This window comes from Perna viridis, chromosome 5 (assembly GCF_037379345.1).
Source record: "Perna viridis isolate PV_CMFRI_1.1 ecotype Kerala chromosome 5, ASM3737934v1, whole genome shotgun sequence".
Taxonomy (NCBI): domain Eukaryota; kingdom Metazoa; phylum Mollusca; class Bivalvia; order Mytilida; family Mytilidae; genus Perna; species Perna viridis.
The window spans coordinates 38,306,309-38,323,872 of NC_142449.1; the positions used below are offsets into that span (position 1 = coordinate 38,306,309).

At 32.7% G+C, this 17,564-nt stretch overlaps 1 protein-coding gene across 3 annotated transcripts in view; it reads right to left on the reverse strand.

The window, feature by feature from the left end:
* LOC148617413 (uncharacterized) overlaps positions 1-17,564 on the reverse strand; it is a 56,919-nt gene that overhangs the window by 11,363 nt on the left and 27,992 nt on the right. For all 3 annotated transcript variants that reach the window (XM_088585010.1, XM_088585008.1, XM_088585009.1), the window contains 3 exons: positions 15,755-15,873; positions 9,479-9,635; positions 637-783 (listed from right to left, as the gene is read on the reverse strand). In XM_088585010.1, the coding sequence (XP_088441136.1) occupies positions 637-783; positions 9,479-9,635; positions 15,755-15,873 (423 nt within the window). The remainder of the gene's footprint in view (positions 1-636; positions 784-9,478; positions 9,636-15,754; positions 15,874-17,564) is intronic.

Sequence of the window (17,564 nt, forward strand, 5' to 3'; positions counted from 1 at the left end):
CACCACAAATTTCATGGGTCTGTCCATAGTCAAGAGATGTTGATCATAAATGTATTTTTGTGTTGTTATATTACTGTTATCATCCATGCCTTTTAGGGCCTATTTAAAGGTGTGTTTACACTTATTAAAGACCTTTAGGTGATCTATCAAAGTTTTTTTTGTAATTAGATTATACATGATCATGTACACTGGTGCATTTTCTGTGTTTCACCATATCCATTCTTTCTTTCTTTTGAATAAAATGTTGGCCAAAAGAATTTCAAAGAGGAAAAAGTCAAAATGGGCCAATGAAAATAAATCCATCATTAATATTACTTCAAGTCAGTTAAGGAATTTTGTCCAAATGTATGCATAAAGTCTGGATACTTTTAAGGTCAGGCTGATTGTTCCCAAACCATACACATCCAGTCAGTCTTTATATGCAGTAATATGGTCCAAACATCAATATAATCATCTTCACAACACAAAATGCAATTACAAATGTTCCATTACATAGACATATTACCTATGTACAGAATGATAGAAGTTGCAACAATCAAGGACTTATTAGACCCACAGGATTTGAAGTACTGAAGAATGGGCCAAGACAAAAAGAAACAATTTATATGCTCTAATTTTTGTTATAAATAAGTATACCTCTTTCATTTCTCTCCTTTCTATCTTGGAGTCATACTGGCTCAGAACCTCTTGGGCAACTTCAGGTGCTTCCTCATTCACTTCCTGTATAATAATGTCATCCTCTATAATCTGTTCAATAACAATATCTGTCAGCACTTCATTAATCTGAAAGATAATGATATAACATTTGCAGCACATGTGAGAAATATAATTTTAGTTCCAAGCACAGGTTAACATTTTTTTTTTGTTCAAGGTACACATATGAAATCTATTTTTAATTCTTAGCAAATGCAAGACTTCTATTTTTGTTCAGGGCACACCTAAGAAATCTATCCTTTTACCCATAGTTTGAAATGTGAAGTACATGCAATCAGAAACATGAACAAGAGGCTCTCAGGAGTCTGAATCGCTCACCTGGTTAAATTTGTCTTTCAATGGCAATAAATTTAACAAGAAGTTGTCTAACAATTTCTACTCAAAAAGACTTTGGTGAGACTTACATTGTATCATAAGGACCAACACATGACATAACAGATTAAATTGAAAATTTTACCAGAGATAGATTTCATCATGCTGAACACTATTACCCAATGTCAGAATTTGACTAAACCTAACAGATTTAATTTGGAGATATATTAGTCTGAATTTCCTCAGACCCTGCACACCTCCTCTTTTTATTTGGATATTGATCCAAATAAAAAAGAGGAGGGTGTAGGGTCACAGGAAATTCGGACTATCTGACTCCTGTTCTATTTCTAGTAATGGCAGCCATGTTTTTTTATGGATCAAAAATCTAAACACAACTAACCCCACATGCCATTCTGAGGATTGTGAGCTGACATATGTAGAATCATGCTGATATGTAGTCCTCTGCAGGTTAAAGTTAAGGTAAAGTCCAGAGAAGCCATTGAATATTGTGAAATTAGCATAGAAGCCTATGGGAAGTGGAATTAGTGGTTTTTAGCCTATATTACAAATTCCTGATTTAGTAATATTATAATATATCACATATTTTGTAATATAACAAATTGAATTTGTAATATTAGAAAATCAGTCACATTTTTTAATATTACAAAATTATTTTATAATATTGAAAAATTGTCATTGAATACAACAAATCCATTTTCTAATATTAGAAAATCAATTTCTAATATTCAAAAATAGTTTTTTAATATTAGAAATTCAATACAATTTTTAATATTAAAAATTGATTTTTAATTTAAAAAAAGTGTATCTTGTATTAAAAAATCTTTTTTTAATATTACAAAATGCTCATTTTTGTCCACTTTGGCTTGCCCTACTGTTGGCATTCCATAAATAATAAGATATGATCTACCTCAAAGTGTAAGTTCATGATTTTTTTTTTAAATTTGAGTATGCATAGAGCTTACTTTAGTTTTCAAGGAAAACTTATTCATTTCTGCTAAGTTTTGACAAAATAATGCATTTTGAAGATACATTTTCTATATCTTGAGGAGTCAGGTGATATGTCTGATTACTACACTACAAATAAGACTGGAAACCTACCATTACCTTTAATTACGACAGTTGTTTATTTGTACTCTTCCAACATTTCCTGCGCCAACATAAGGGAACGATTTTTTAAAAATAAAATTTAAGTTTCTTAGGGCGACCATATGATGAAGAAAAAATAAAAAAAAAAATAATAAAAAAAGAATTAATAATTTATATGTGAATTCAGAAATTTTATATGATTTAAAATGATTGACTTAAATCTCTCACAAAAATGAATGTTATTATTTTCTAATAATTCTAAATTCCATGAATTTATAAATATAACTGTTTATGTGTTCAAGCCATCTTTGCATACTTCCATCCGTAACATATTGTTTTGGTCTATCTAAACTATGATTCTTATATGTAAGTCTTAATTAACCTTAAGCAAGGATTTACAATATAATACAGCAAATTTACACAATTTTTGTTGGTGTCTAAAAACTTGTCATAGGACTTTTTCTGATTTATGCATATAATAAAGCGTTTTCGAACACTAAATCCTAAAGTGTTACACTAAACCGGTGTATATAGTTTTATGATTTACATTACACAGACATGTCAGCTACTTTCTGTATATTGTCACCATGCTATTACAGGAGTGGACAAGCACTCCTATCACATCTTGTATATTTGATTATCTACCCATGGGTGGATATAATTTAGTCAAATAACTAAATGATTAAATTGAAGATTAAGCTAATATATGTACATGCTATATAGGTTTAATAGAGGACAAACTTGCTTTTGAATTCCTATCGTCTTTAATAAAGAGCTATGCTTTAAGTGCATGATACGTCTGTTGCCATTTTAACTTGTCCTTATGCTTTTAATGAATTTATGTGATCAACTAGAAATACTGTGTGCCCTGTCAAATATTACCCTCCCCAAAAACAGTAAATAGAAAATGCACAAAAAAATTGGTACTATCTCAAGTTTCACTATGTTTTCACCCATCAATTCTAGCTTGTTCAAAACACACTTTTCTGAAAATGTTAAAAAGTACCTTTTGTACTTATTAGTCATTCACTATAACAAATGGTCTGTTTTCAATGATTCTCTAATAAATTATCTTGGCTGTTTCTACTTTTTTTAAAAATTGGTGAAAGTGTTTTTGTTTGTTTTTGTTTGTTGGGGTTTAACGTCCGAGCAGCAATATTTCAGCTATATTCAGACAATGAACATGAAATGGATGATATAATGAACATGAAATGAAAAAAAAAGGATGGGTCACAAGGATAAAAGGGTCGACAAATTTTGATTGCCACTGGAAAAAGGGGGGATGGGTAAGATCGGGCAATTTAGCCTCCTGTGGCAGAGCGCAAAGGTTCCTACTCCTATCGAATACCACAGCAGGGTTCTTTAACGTGCGAGGAACGTGGCATCTTTCCCAACACAGTGCATCACTATGGTTTGCGGTCAGGTTTTCCGTATTATAGCCTGACAACCCCAGCATGTAACACGCCAGGTTTCTGAGCACTATTTAGTCGCCTTATACGACAAGCTTAGCGCTGCTGCAGGCCTATTTTTTATCACCCGGACCTGCACGGGGGAAAGTGTTTTTGAATTATTGTCAGAAAACTTGTAAATCCCCCTTTATTTAAGTATGAAAATTCATAACACGGAAACGAAAAATCTTAAATTTAAAAAAATTGAAAGGGAGCTTATGTCGATAGATATTGAGTTACTGTCCGAAGTGTTGATGAAGAACGGACAGACAGACTGACAGACTGACGGACTGAAGGTATACCATAATACGTCCCTTCTTAGATGGGCATATAAAAACTAATGATAATTTAATATTGATATGAGTTTCAGATTTACTGAGATTATAATTTTCAAGTTAGAATCAAAAAAAGAAAAGCTAACAGTGAACTTCATGCAATACGATATATGTGAATGGTGTATATTGGCTCACCGGAACTGATTGTAATTCATCAAATCATTCAGTGGCAGATCCAGAGGGTAATTCAGGGGGTTGGCATCCCCATTTTTTGTTGTTGAAAATTTGTCATTTTCATGTGTAAAATTTACAAAATATGGTAAACAAGCATTCTGACAGTATTGCTGATGCAATACAGTGTCCCCTTTCGGCCTTTGAACTCATTGCCTTTATGAGATTTTTTTTATATATGTGAACTAACAATGGATGGTGTTATTTTTTTAACAATCAAGAGAAAATAACTCTTGAACAGCAACAGCAAATTCCATCAAAATCAAACCTGAGCTTCATTTTACAGTAGATAATAACATTTTTGCATTACAGAAAGCTGCATAAAGACATTCTCTTTCTATCACCTGGAAAGTTGAAAAAAAAACTTCGTTATTATGAATTAAAGGGCAAATAACTCTAGGATGACAGCAGCAATTTGCATCAAAATGATGAAACATAAAATTTTATGTAATTTTCTATGTCATAGGGCCATAAGTTCCATATAAACCATTTTGCCACAATAATATTTAAATTTAATTTGTAACTTGTCATGATAAGACTAGCTGACAAATATGAAATAAATTGGATGAGGCATTACAAAGAAAAGTCTGGAAAGCATAAAATTTCATGAAATTTTCTATGTCCAAGGGCCATAACTTCCATAAAAATCATTCCAACTTAACTTGTAACTTGTCACGATAAGACTAAATCCCAAATATGAAATCAATTGGATGAGGAACCCTGGCTAGCACCCCTCGTTTGCAAAGTGTCTGTATTCACCTCTGCCATTTCTTTTCTTTTGTTGTATGACAACCCTTTATAAATAATTATGAATACTGCAGTATTTAGAGAAAAGAAGAATAACAAGATGTGTTTTTCTAAGTTCAATGTTAATTTTTTCAATACTTGCAGTTCATTTTAACCTTCTGTTAGTACATATCCTCCAATAGCTACTTACAACCACCTAAGAATCCTTGTATACATGTATGTCTAAAACACATAGAAAATCAGTCACTAATGTAAAGCTGGGTAGTAAGAAAAAAACACAACACAGTATCAATTTGGATACCAACACGACAAAACACTGTACTGCAAAAAAAGTACACTTTTTTTGTCTTGCCTATAAAGATGTCCATGTAATCCTCACAATCACAGATTAGCAGATTCAGACAAATATGGACAACATATCGCTAAGTTTGTCTTTCACATACCCATCATTTTCTGTCTCAGACCTCCAACAACCATGTCATTTAAACAATCTGTCTGAAAAGCTGCAGTGGTAGTTGACCATCTGAATGTAAACAATGAAGACCAAACTTCTTTATTTCAGGAAAAAAATCCTAAAAACTATCAGTAATTTACACAAATCTCTATAAATCATGTGTAAATAGTCGGTTTATCCTCATTTCTGAGAACTTTTCCTTTGTTATATTCCTAAATATGTCTTCAATTTTCATTTGACGAATCCAAAATACCAGCCTACTGAATGTTAAAGCATTAACAGAATCTCCATCCTGATATATGATGATTTTCCTTTTGGAAATAAAAATGTCAGAACATCTAATCTGTAAATCACTCTCATAAAGCCAGTGTAAGCTACCAAGGAGGCATGAATAATCCCCTGGGTATACAAATTAGACTTTTTCGAAATTAAATTTATACATAGCCAAAGCATAGCTGATAAAACATTTGAAGTAATTGGTTCCTTTTTCTGAATATGATGAGCGAGTCTACATTTTGCACCTTCAAAAACATTTTACTCGATGTTGTTCTGGGGAGGAGATTCCTTTCCAACTAGCTAACTTATTGCATATGCCATAAAATTGCAGAAAAAACTAGGAGTGCTGTAAAACTGAACCAATGAACACAAATATAGAGCAACTTAACTATGTTTAATTAGCAAGGAAAACATTTAAACCAAATATTTTATGGTCTAACGACCATCTCTTCCAATGCAGCAAAGCAGAATAATAGGAATTCAGAGTAGAAACATCTCTAGTTTAAACCAGTCAGACATTAATTAACCGAGTCAAACAGTGCAGGCAGTAGTTTTTCCGTATTCAAATGATAGGCCTAAAAAAGACATATGAAACAAAATATAAAATAACATAATTCAAAAGATTCTTAATACTCTAATGTCAGTATTCTATAAGACTTTAATTTAGTAAATGTAACAGGTAAATGGAGTCTGGGCGTACAACCTTTGGGCATCTATATGGTTGTATGCAGTAGTCTACAATCTTGGTGCAATAAAAACATCCTAAAATTAAGGTCAATATTTCAAAACACAGAATACCTACTTTTACCTGATCAAATTTTCCCTTTGGTAAATCTATACAAACAGTAACCTGATAAATGAACCCAACCCATGCAGGTGACACATAGGCCAAAAACTGGTAAACTGCCAACATGGTATAACCTATATTCCTACAGCACTACATGTTACACTGTCTCATTAACTTTATAACATGTAGAATTGAAAATTTGGGTGGTACAAATAGCCCATTAATTCTAGTCAACTGTAAAGCATGAACACAAGAACAATATTCAGTTCTTGAATAAAAACTATCAATTTGTAATTATGATCTGAAACAAACCAATCTAGTTCATGAGGCCGCCATAGGCTTTCTAACATACAAAAAATATTTTGTGAAATGCCCCAGTCATATTAAATAATTCAACTCAGATAGTCACCTCTATAATTCAATTCTCTAGGAATCCATGCCATGTCCAGAATGATGTTATATCTCAAGCAAAGTCTTAAAATGTCTAAAGCACATACTTCGTACCAAATTTACTGATAATGTTCAAAATGTTTTGATTATCAGTAAACAACTTAATGTTTTGCCTATTAAAAATTATGACTACAAAACCTCCTTAATAGCTGTAAGTTCCTTCTGATAACTATTCAATTTTCTCAGAATGAGCAACATTGTAGGGAGTTTCAACATTATACATTTTGTACCCATCAAATCCATTGTCACTAGCATCACTATAAACAATTCTGATATTAAACTGTCTAATGTTTTCTTTCCAGAACTTAAATTGGTCAATGCTAGCATGACAAATGAACAGAACACTAACAAGATATAGGCTTTTAACACATATTGTCAAATGATGCTAACATGATAAATACTATGTGCTTGGCGGAAAAGCAGGAGAAACTAGAAAGAGTAAACAAGGAAACCACGGTTAAAGCGGTCATCAAAAGAATGTAAGCCAGGGACAAAGACCAGACATGGAAACAGACATACACAACAAAGAACATACAGTACATTACGTAACTAAAATGAAACTGTAAGCAATGCTCACTAAACTGATACCACCCAGTCCCCCATAACATGAACCTTTTATCCTCAAAATTGCTTTAGATGTAAATTGAAATAACAGGGTGCACCATGAAATTAACATGTAATAAATATTCCATGAAAGTTTTCAATTCAGTAGTGTAGAATCAGCTTTGAGTTTGGCTCATAAATGTGAATGTGATGATAATCAGAACATATGAACATATGTCAAATTTTAACATAAATGCTTTTTGCTAATATGAGGCTGAGCAGTGCTCAAATCGTAAAATTATTTCCATAAGTAACAATTGACAGCTCACAGGTCTATAATCAACCTTTTCTTCATATATGATTGTACTGAATCAGTTAATGGATTAACTACACTACCATCGACCTAAATTTTAATTTCTCTACTCTTCCCATTTGAGTCACCATTTTCCTCCATTCTGACTTGACTGTGTCTCCACTAAATTAAAAACTGAAACAAAATTACTTCATTCAAATACTTATCATTTATTTTTTCTGTATTAACTCATATGATTTTAAACTTAAAGAATCATTAAATATGTATTGTCATCTAAAATTTTTTGAAATGGTGACTCCACCAATTGGGTTGAGACACTGTGTCTCCACTTACAAAGTGTCCACTGAGAAAAGTGGAGGAATTAAATTTTAGTGTTGACAGAAGTGTACATTCGGAATATATGTGCATCTACCTAACAAAGGAATTTTGTGTCATCTAAATTTTAAAAAATACTTTTAATATTTTTTTTTTTTTTTTTTACGAAATCAGTTTCCTTTTGATGATGTTGGCCTTAACTTGATGTTTGGGTATGGACAGCTTGACCTACAGTGGTTAAAGCCTAGGAGCCACAATTATAAAAGGAACCTCTTGGTACCAGCTGCCTGTCCTCCTTGCATAACTTGTAGGGTTAGATACCATGGCAGCTGACCATACTGAATACATGGTTGTGGACCATGAGGATTCTCAGGAACAGAATAAAAGTTTGTCATTTTGAACCTTTTTGGTTTTTCCTTGCATAAATCTCTATTATCAGCCATAACTATTCTGGATTAATCATACGAGTCACATGCAATACTGATGGGCAGTGTCCAAGGCTCTATCTTAAGTTTCAGCTATTTCTATGTTTCAAATGTTCCATACATCCATGAATCAAGTAACAGTGTGATTCATTTTAGTCTCAAGCCAATGGAGACTGGGTTAGATCCTTTAGATTCTTCGGATTTCCAGTCTATTGAATCTTTTTACCTACAGACCACTACTTAAATTGTGAATCCATTTTCAACTTTTTAATTTGCAACTTCACTGAGTGACTAGTACCATTTAATTCATCACTCAAAGTGCTGTTCCGAAATTTTTTCAGAAATTTGTACATCAACTCTTGGTTCAACATCATTGACTTGACAATTAAATGCATCATGCATTGTTTGTAAAGAAATACATTTGGAGGTTGAACAGAAGCCATGAAAAAGATAATAAAACCTAAGAAATATAAATATGTGTGCACACATACTGACTTTGTTGTGCTAAATAACATGAGAACAACACAGGTATCTATACATGGTAAACAATAAAAAAAAGACCAATTCCAACCTTATCTAGTTCCTTCAAATGATTGAAGTTACCGGTACATTGACCTATTTTTACTGAAATTTAATTGACGCTGGAGTTAAAACATAGATGTTAATTATAACCTTAGAAAATTCTAAAGCAGGAGATCTCCCTCTCAAAACTTTTTAAGTGGGAGATTTCTTTTGTTTTCGTGACCTTATAATAGATCTTGTTTTAATTTAAATCCAACTTCACCGCTAAAATACCTTGTGGCATTCCTCCCATGGAAGATAACATGTAATGTTTCCCTATATTACAATGATAGAAATGGTCTTCATTACAGGTTTTGAGATCAATTTGTGTTGACAAGAATTGAGGTATGTTGTTATGATTTTAAGCCAAAATTCAAATAAGGCGAAAGAAATTTCTGCATGAGGCTAAATAAGTAACCACAAGCAAGAGACTTAACATGTTAAAATGATATATGCTATGCTCATATAAGTAACTTTAGCTTTCTTTTTTCTTTACACCATGTTCCAATGCAATACAAACCAGTTCCTGTTGAACAGAATCAATATAATCATCTGTCAAGTCGTCATATACAGAGTTAACAAATTCTGAGACATCTATTCCTCCAACAGGGGCAGAACCAGCTACCAATGCATTAATTCTATCATCATACTTTTTCTCCTGAGGGAATCCCATATAACTATAAAAAAAGGAAGACAACATTCAAAAGGGATATATTCATTTAGGTTACAGACCACCAATTCAACCAATGAGCATTTGGAACGTACGCAAAAATAGTCCTACGCAGAAATTACCCCTGTTCCTCATAGTGCTGTGAAAAAAGTTCTCATCTTATTTAAAAAATTTAAACAGTTTCTGACAGGAAAAACATTTCTGTACATTTTATAGGTGCATTTTGCTTCTTGTGATGTGAAGCCTAATCTCCATAATGATTTTTAAATATACCCCTATCTTGTGAAAACACTGGGATTTCCCATGCTATTTATAGACCCTTCACTTCCGGTGACCAGTACTGCACTGCAAGTCTGCTAACCCCACATGCCATTCTGAGGATTGTGAGCTGACATATGTAGAATCATGCTGATATATAGTCCTCTGCAGGTTAAAGTTAAGGTAAAGTCCAGAGAAGCCATTGAATATTGTGAAATTAGCATAGAAGCCTATGGGAAGTGGAATTAGTGGTTTTTAGCCTTTAACATGTACAAAAAATGTATATGTTAGAGTAAAATTGTGTAATTAGGAATTACACATAATTACTGAAACTTTCAGTTAATATGCAAATAAACTGGCATATTTAGAAATGACATATAGTTACTGAAATTTTCAGGAATAATGTATGATTACTACCTCATCACTAGATATTATGCAGGAATTATGTATAATAACTGAAGTGTTATCAATAATTCATTTCAAAACTTCAGTTTAATTCGCAAATTATCAATGGTATAAAAGTGAACAAAATAACCATTAGATATATTTACATAAGTTGAAATACAAAACACTGTTTTTAATTTATTCATACAAGATAAGTACTGATGGCTCCTGCTATTGCACATTCCTCCACTTTTCTACACTCATATCTATGATTTCTTTCATATCTGTTTTACATCAACATCCACACTTAAGAAACCTTTTCCTCCAAACAAGGAATAAGCTTTTACTGCTATTCTTAATGAAATAAAATTGTCCCAAGATATATATGTAGGTCTGTTGTAGTGAAAAATAGTGAATCCGCCTACTCATGCAGACTGATTTCTGGGTTAGGATAAAATATTCTGATTAAGTTTAAAACATCTCTGCAGTGTAACACACTTTTACTACTGTAACATATATACTGTAAAGCAATTGTATAAATTTACCACGGAAATTTGTAATTTCAAAGCTAAATGGAATTTGAAATTTTGTTATTTGTAAAATAATAAAAATTCTCTCTATTACAGTGTAATGGTAAAATACACATAAGTCAAAAATGCTCAATACAGTCCAGACACAAATCAGTTATGCAAAAACCTTGATATCAAAGTTCAAAATTTCTTCACATATATGTTACTATTAGTGATTTATATATGAATAAAATTAACTTAATTGGAAGTCTGACTTAAATTGAGAAAACAAAGACTTCAGTTAGCCATATAGCAAGTAAATTAATCTTCCATATATATGTACCAGGGAACATGTTGGTAAGTCTCATAACACAAACTTATAGCATGTAGGCTGGGATAACCCCCATGCATCCCTATCACTCATGTACCCTTATATTTCCCATTTACCAATCAATTTATCGCCAAAAAATAAACAGTTCAGAGCATTTTGTATTTTTGTCACATTTTACAGCCCAGTATCCTTCAACTTCCCCAATTTAGTGCTCACCACTCAATATCCAAACCTTCATCGTTGAGTCACTCATGATTCATTTTCTATCCCTCCGTACTCATCGCTCAAATCGTATCACCCAATAAACCACAGACTGTAACGCTCAATGATTCATTTATATAACTTGCATCTGTACAAATAAGATTGTATAGCATGTAATACAACACACACTTTACATGTACAATGTTTCTATTACAGTAATATTGATTTCCTAAATTTACATCTGAAATAAGGCTGATTCCCCTAATGAAAGTTTCCAAGTTTCAAACTTATCCCCAACTAGAAATATCGTACCTTTAGTTTAGATTTGTCTCCCTTTGGAGTCATCCAACAGTAATTATATTCCTTCATGATAACCAACCTTTTTATAAAATAACATTAACACTCCTTAAACAGTCTAGAAAGAGTATTGCCTACCACGTTCAACATGTAAAGCCATTAATATGGATTATTTCCCTTTGAAGTCCACTGACAGTAATTCTGTTCCTTCATACACATCTACATATGATGTCAAACATTCCTATAAAATTAAACAAAAACTCTTGAGTGGTGAAGAAGCAATTGCCCTTAAAGGGTTTAACATGTAAAACCATTAGTTTGGAATTTCTCCTATTGGAGTCATCCAACAGTAATTATATTCCTTCATGCACATCTACATATTACACCAACTTTCCTTAATTTTGCACAAAGTTCAAGATTAGGAGTATTTATAAATATTCTAATTCCTTCAATATATGGACACACTCAATTTCTGAAAATATCTGATTATAAGGTTTAATAGTTAAGAAAAATTAAAAAGAATAATTATCTACAGCTACACTTGAGACCCTGATGGTTCCACAAGCCTGATTCAACGGTCAATTTCCCCAATCAAACCAGGTGTAATTGCAGTTATTGCAAATATCTTCTTTAAATTGAGATGGATTCTTTAGATACTAGCTAGAAATGACAGTGAATACAGCGTGAACATTTGTAATATTGGTCATAATCACTTACAAATGCTTCACAGGGCGCAGCTTAATACAACCAGCGTAGTCATCCCTGAGCAGATTGGTGAAATATGGACACAATATTCAAGCTGAATACAGTTCAGAGTTGGGATTGTAATTAAATGGTTGACAGAGTACAAGATTCTTATACAGATTTAAACTGTTCAAAGAACTTAAAAATTACCATTTGAACATTTGCCTAATATGACCCAACATCCATGATTAAAAATTAAACGAGGTTGCTTGTTAGGTTGTGCTAAGAATACCCCACTCAACCTGAAAAAGGAGACACTGAGGCGACCGGTAAACAGGAAGATGATTAGTGAGGAACATGCAAAGGGCAGACATGGTACAAGTCATCATACAAAAGCATTATACCAAATAACTAAGCATTCCCTCATAGTTGAGAAGTTGAGAAATCTGTTAAGAAAATTTCCATAAACCGCTTGAAAAATGACAAAGTTGATCGGTAAAAAGAAAGCTGATGAGCCAGGAACCTGAAAAAAGGAGACATGGTACAAGTCATCATGCAAAAATAATGTACCAAATATCTAAGCATTACCTTCCATAGAAAATCAGAAACCTGTTACAAAAAGTATAACAAACTGACAGATGGACATTTAAGGTGATTGAAATATAACCCCAAAACAAGTAAAAGAATATTCTTAGCTTCATTTATGTAAGACCACATGGTACACAAATATTATGCTAACATCTTCATGGGCAAACTTGAGCAACAGCTTCTTGAGTTTTCAACTGAAAAATCATTGTTTTGGTTTCACTTGACTGATGATGTTGACATGAAATGGAACAAGCGACAAAGTTTTCCCAACTATTAAATTCAACCATGAAGTCACCAAATCCAACATTCCTTTTCTAGGCACCTCAAGTACTCTTTCAAACAAGGTGATTGCCATGGATATTTGTACCAAACCTACAAATAAACATCAGTATTGGTCACCAAAAAGCTGCAACCCATCCGCTTGCACCAGATGCATTCCATACAGCCAGGCTCTTCATATAAAGAGGATCTGCTGCAACAACAACACTGTGAAACAACAACTAGGTGTTGTGGAATGTCATTTATTCAGAAGGGGCTACAAATAAAAAACTATAAACAAGAGGCTATTATGATCCTGATTCACTCACCTGGTTTAAAAGATTTTTTAGCAATGCCTAAAAATGGTCAAACACCTTTTACCAAATTTGCACAGATGATATTTGTCATGATACTGAACATTTAAACATGAATCATCATTCTACTTGTGTTAACAGAATAACATGCTAAAAGTAAAAAAAATCATTAATAAAATATAATAAACAGATTTTTCCCAAATTCACACCAATCATTGATCTTTACATACTTTTGCATATGTATATTTTATAAATTTACATTAATCATCAATCTGCTTTTGTTTTATTCAAAACAGGCAAAAACAGGAAAATTGTAAAAATGATGCTTTATGCGGCCGTAATTCCATGAAGTGTCGACAGATTTTTCTGAAACTTAAACCAAAAAAAAGATATTGTAATACTGAACATTTTATAAATTCATACTTATCATCAATCTGCTTTTGTTTTCCAAAAAATACTATGTTTAGGCAAAAAGTGATAAAATGTCATGAATGACACTTTCAAGAACGACAACTCCAAGAAGGGTCAACAGATTTTTCTGAAATTTGCACCAAAATAGATATTGAAATACTGAACATAAATCATTAACCTGCTTTCTTTTCTTTATAATAGGTAGAAACTGCAAGAAATTTTAAAATGACACTTCGATATCAGGGGGGTTCATAGCAGATACAATAACATGCCAAGAATAATTGTCACCAAGTTTGATCTGTTTGGCAGTTCCAGAGGCAAAGATTTTTTTTTTAAAAACTTAATGACGGACAACAACAAATGCCAAGTGATAATAAAAGCTCACCTGGCCTAAAAGGCCTAAAAATGGATTTTTGAAAGGAGAGTCTATTTCTCAAAGCAGATTGCTGCACTACAAAAAGAAAGAAAAATTGAAGAGACTCCCTTGTGTTCTCACCTACCACCTAACACAAAGGAACAGCTTTGGCATTATTGGCACAAATTGGAAATTAATTTTTTTAAAAAACCCTATCTAAGAGTAATCAAGGGAACCTAGATCTTTCTCAAGTCTCCAGTACTAGCTCTTAACATGCTTAAACAGCCAAACAGCATCCAAAACTTGCTGGTATCACAAACAGCTAAATGGCAACAGGAATAACCTGAGAAAGAAATCCTTCCTCCCTATTAGCCAGCACTTCAAGCTCTTTGGTCACAATCTCAAGGATTTAATATTAAACCTCATTATTCAACATAACAGTCAGTGGACAACTGTACAACAAGAGGAACAGTCAGTTTTGGATTAAGTTTGTGACCAAGTTGGAATAAACAAAAAATTACAATTCAATACTAGTCCTCTTTTACAACATGTCACTTTTCTGTATATTTTTATTTTCAAAATCATCTAAGTTTCTATAATTTTCACAATTGCAAAGATTATTAGTTTTTGTACATTGTCAAACCAATATTATAAGTTTCTATACTTATCACAATTTCAAAGATCATTAGCTTTTGTACATTGTCAAATCAATATTATGTCATCGATCATAATGACAAATGCTGTAGTAAATGTGTAGTGAGTAGTTTTCAGGATCATACACTCACTAGTTATTTGACACTGAAGAAGGCAATATATTGGTCAAATATTTGTCAATTACCTTGAAACATATTTTAAAGGTGTAAATTCTACAAACAGATGCACCAGTTGTCAACATTCACCAGTACAGTCAGGGGAAATGTTACAAAATAGTTGGTAAATCCAAACAACCTTCTCATAAATGTTTGAAATGAAAAGCTTAGTTATCAATTACTTGACACAGAGAAAAATTTGACTAGAATCAAAATGGCCACTTTTTACCCACTTATTCATAGATTGTTCCTGTTACAACACCCAAAATTAATCACAGCCTTCCTTTGGGAGATGATATTTAGTGACAATTTCATGGAGATCAATTAACAAATAGTCAAGTCATTATCCACGTAACAGGAAAATGTTTGTCTCCGGCCTCTAATTGCTAAATGATTCAAGTCACAACCTCAAAAATTGATGCCAGCTTTCCTTCTGTGATATGGCACATTGAGGTAAAATTTCAAAGAGATCTATTCACTTAAAGTCAAGTTATTGTCTGTACATAATGAAACTGATTGTTTCTGATCCTATTCCGAAGGAGATCAAATCACAGCCCAAAAAACCAATTCCAGCCTTTTTTTGTCATGATTTATCAATGATGATGATGATGACAGCTTGATATACCATGAAACTACTGCATTTTTTTTCGCAGTTGTATTAAATTAAATACACATTTCAAAATTTAATTATTTACAATCATTTATTTTCTAGTCACTTATAACTTACTCTCCAACCAGTTCATCCATTGCCAGTTTAACAGCTTCATGAGTGAGCTCAGGTAGGAGTTCTTCAAATATCTGGTTAGAAACAGACTCTGCTTTGTCATAGAATGGATGATTTCTTGGCTGAAATAACAGAATATCCAGCAGTCATTTAAGGGATGCTTCTAATCTTTGAATAGGCTATATGAAGTTACCTTGTGTGCTGAAATTTACAGTTTAAATGGCAATGCGGCTGATAAATAGCGTAAACTTACCTGGTTATTCAATAAAATGATTTGCTGAGCACAGATAGATACCTCCGCATATCAGTAAACCACTAACAGTTTTAAAAATATAATTAAATAAACAAATATATCATATATACGAGAATAGGTATGGTGTATATGTCAAAGGCACATGACCCCACTGGGATGAAAATATCAGCCCAAGCCCACCCACTGGTCTTCAATGAATGACAACGAAATCCTCATACCACAAGGTAGGCTGCAGCTGGCCCCAAAACATCATTATACACAGGAACATGGAATGAGTTGCCCATATATACTCAAATAACATAAAAATAAACTAAAGTCAAAAATGAAACAAGGCCAGAAATTCCTGACGGGTCAGGTAAAAAAAAATGTGGTGGGGTTAAAGTACTTTGGCATGACTACAACCCTCCCCCTTTAAAATCTCTTGCCACCGTGGAAAAAATATTACAAAAATAAACACACCTAAACATCAGATCAAAAAGGTCTGAGTCCCTTGTTAGAACAGAAAAGAGAAACTGAATATAAATTACACAAATGTACAGACTAAGGACTACTAGCAGTTAACTGACATGTCAGATCCAGACCAGTTTTAACCTACACAAAGTTATGTTCCCATTGTATGTAAAATCAATCCCAATTCTCCCCATGCGGGGTTATGAATCACAGTACATCATATGTCATACAATAAGGAAACAACCCATGTCATGCCAAACACTGTTTTTTAATATAGCATTTCAATTTCTATATAAAGACCCTAGGAGCAAATCAATGTTAATCCCAAGAATCCTTCATGATTTGATAACAATATCATAACTATACAAAGGACCCTTACAAATGAGCCTATTCAATGTTTTAGTTAACTTATTTGAGCATCAAGCTTTATTTGTTTTGTGTATAATATTACAAAGGGTGAGAGAAACCTGCACACATAAATCCTGTTAATCCATGTAAATAACTACATCTGTATTTGAGAGTGAGTTCCTTGTATTGGTTGAAAAATTTGGTGAATGTTTTTCACGAGGTTGTGATATAGAAAACCTTAATTTCTCAGTAATATCAAGATTCCTTTCATTTAAATAAAAAAAAACTGTTATAATATGAACCAATTTTGATATATAAACACCATATGATGGTGACAAGGGGATGTCATCACCTAACATTAGGCTCTATCAGAACCTGAATCCCTCACCTAGTAAACCATGCCTTGTTACCATGTCTGACAAAAAAATGCAGAAAAAAAACATATTGATGAATGCTATAATTTAAACTGAGTACCTAAAGCATTATAAAATGTTGGAAATGCCTGAAAAGTGTTTTTAGAACCACTGGAAAAAATTTGGGCAGGGGTCCCACTAAGACCTGTTATTCCACTGGGGCTGAGGGGATATTAGCCCAGTATACATTTGCTGAAAAGAACATAAAAGGAAGTAAAACCATGGATATATATACAACATTTTCACAATCTCCATTCAGGAGACCATATTTACTATGTAAACCAAATATCGTTGAAATCAAAGCAAGTATTAAAAATAAAAGGCAAAATGGCCACCCAGAACAAACTTT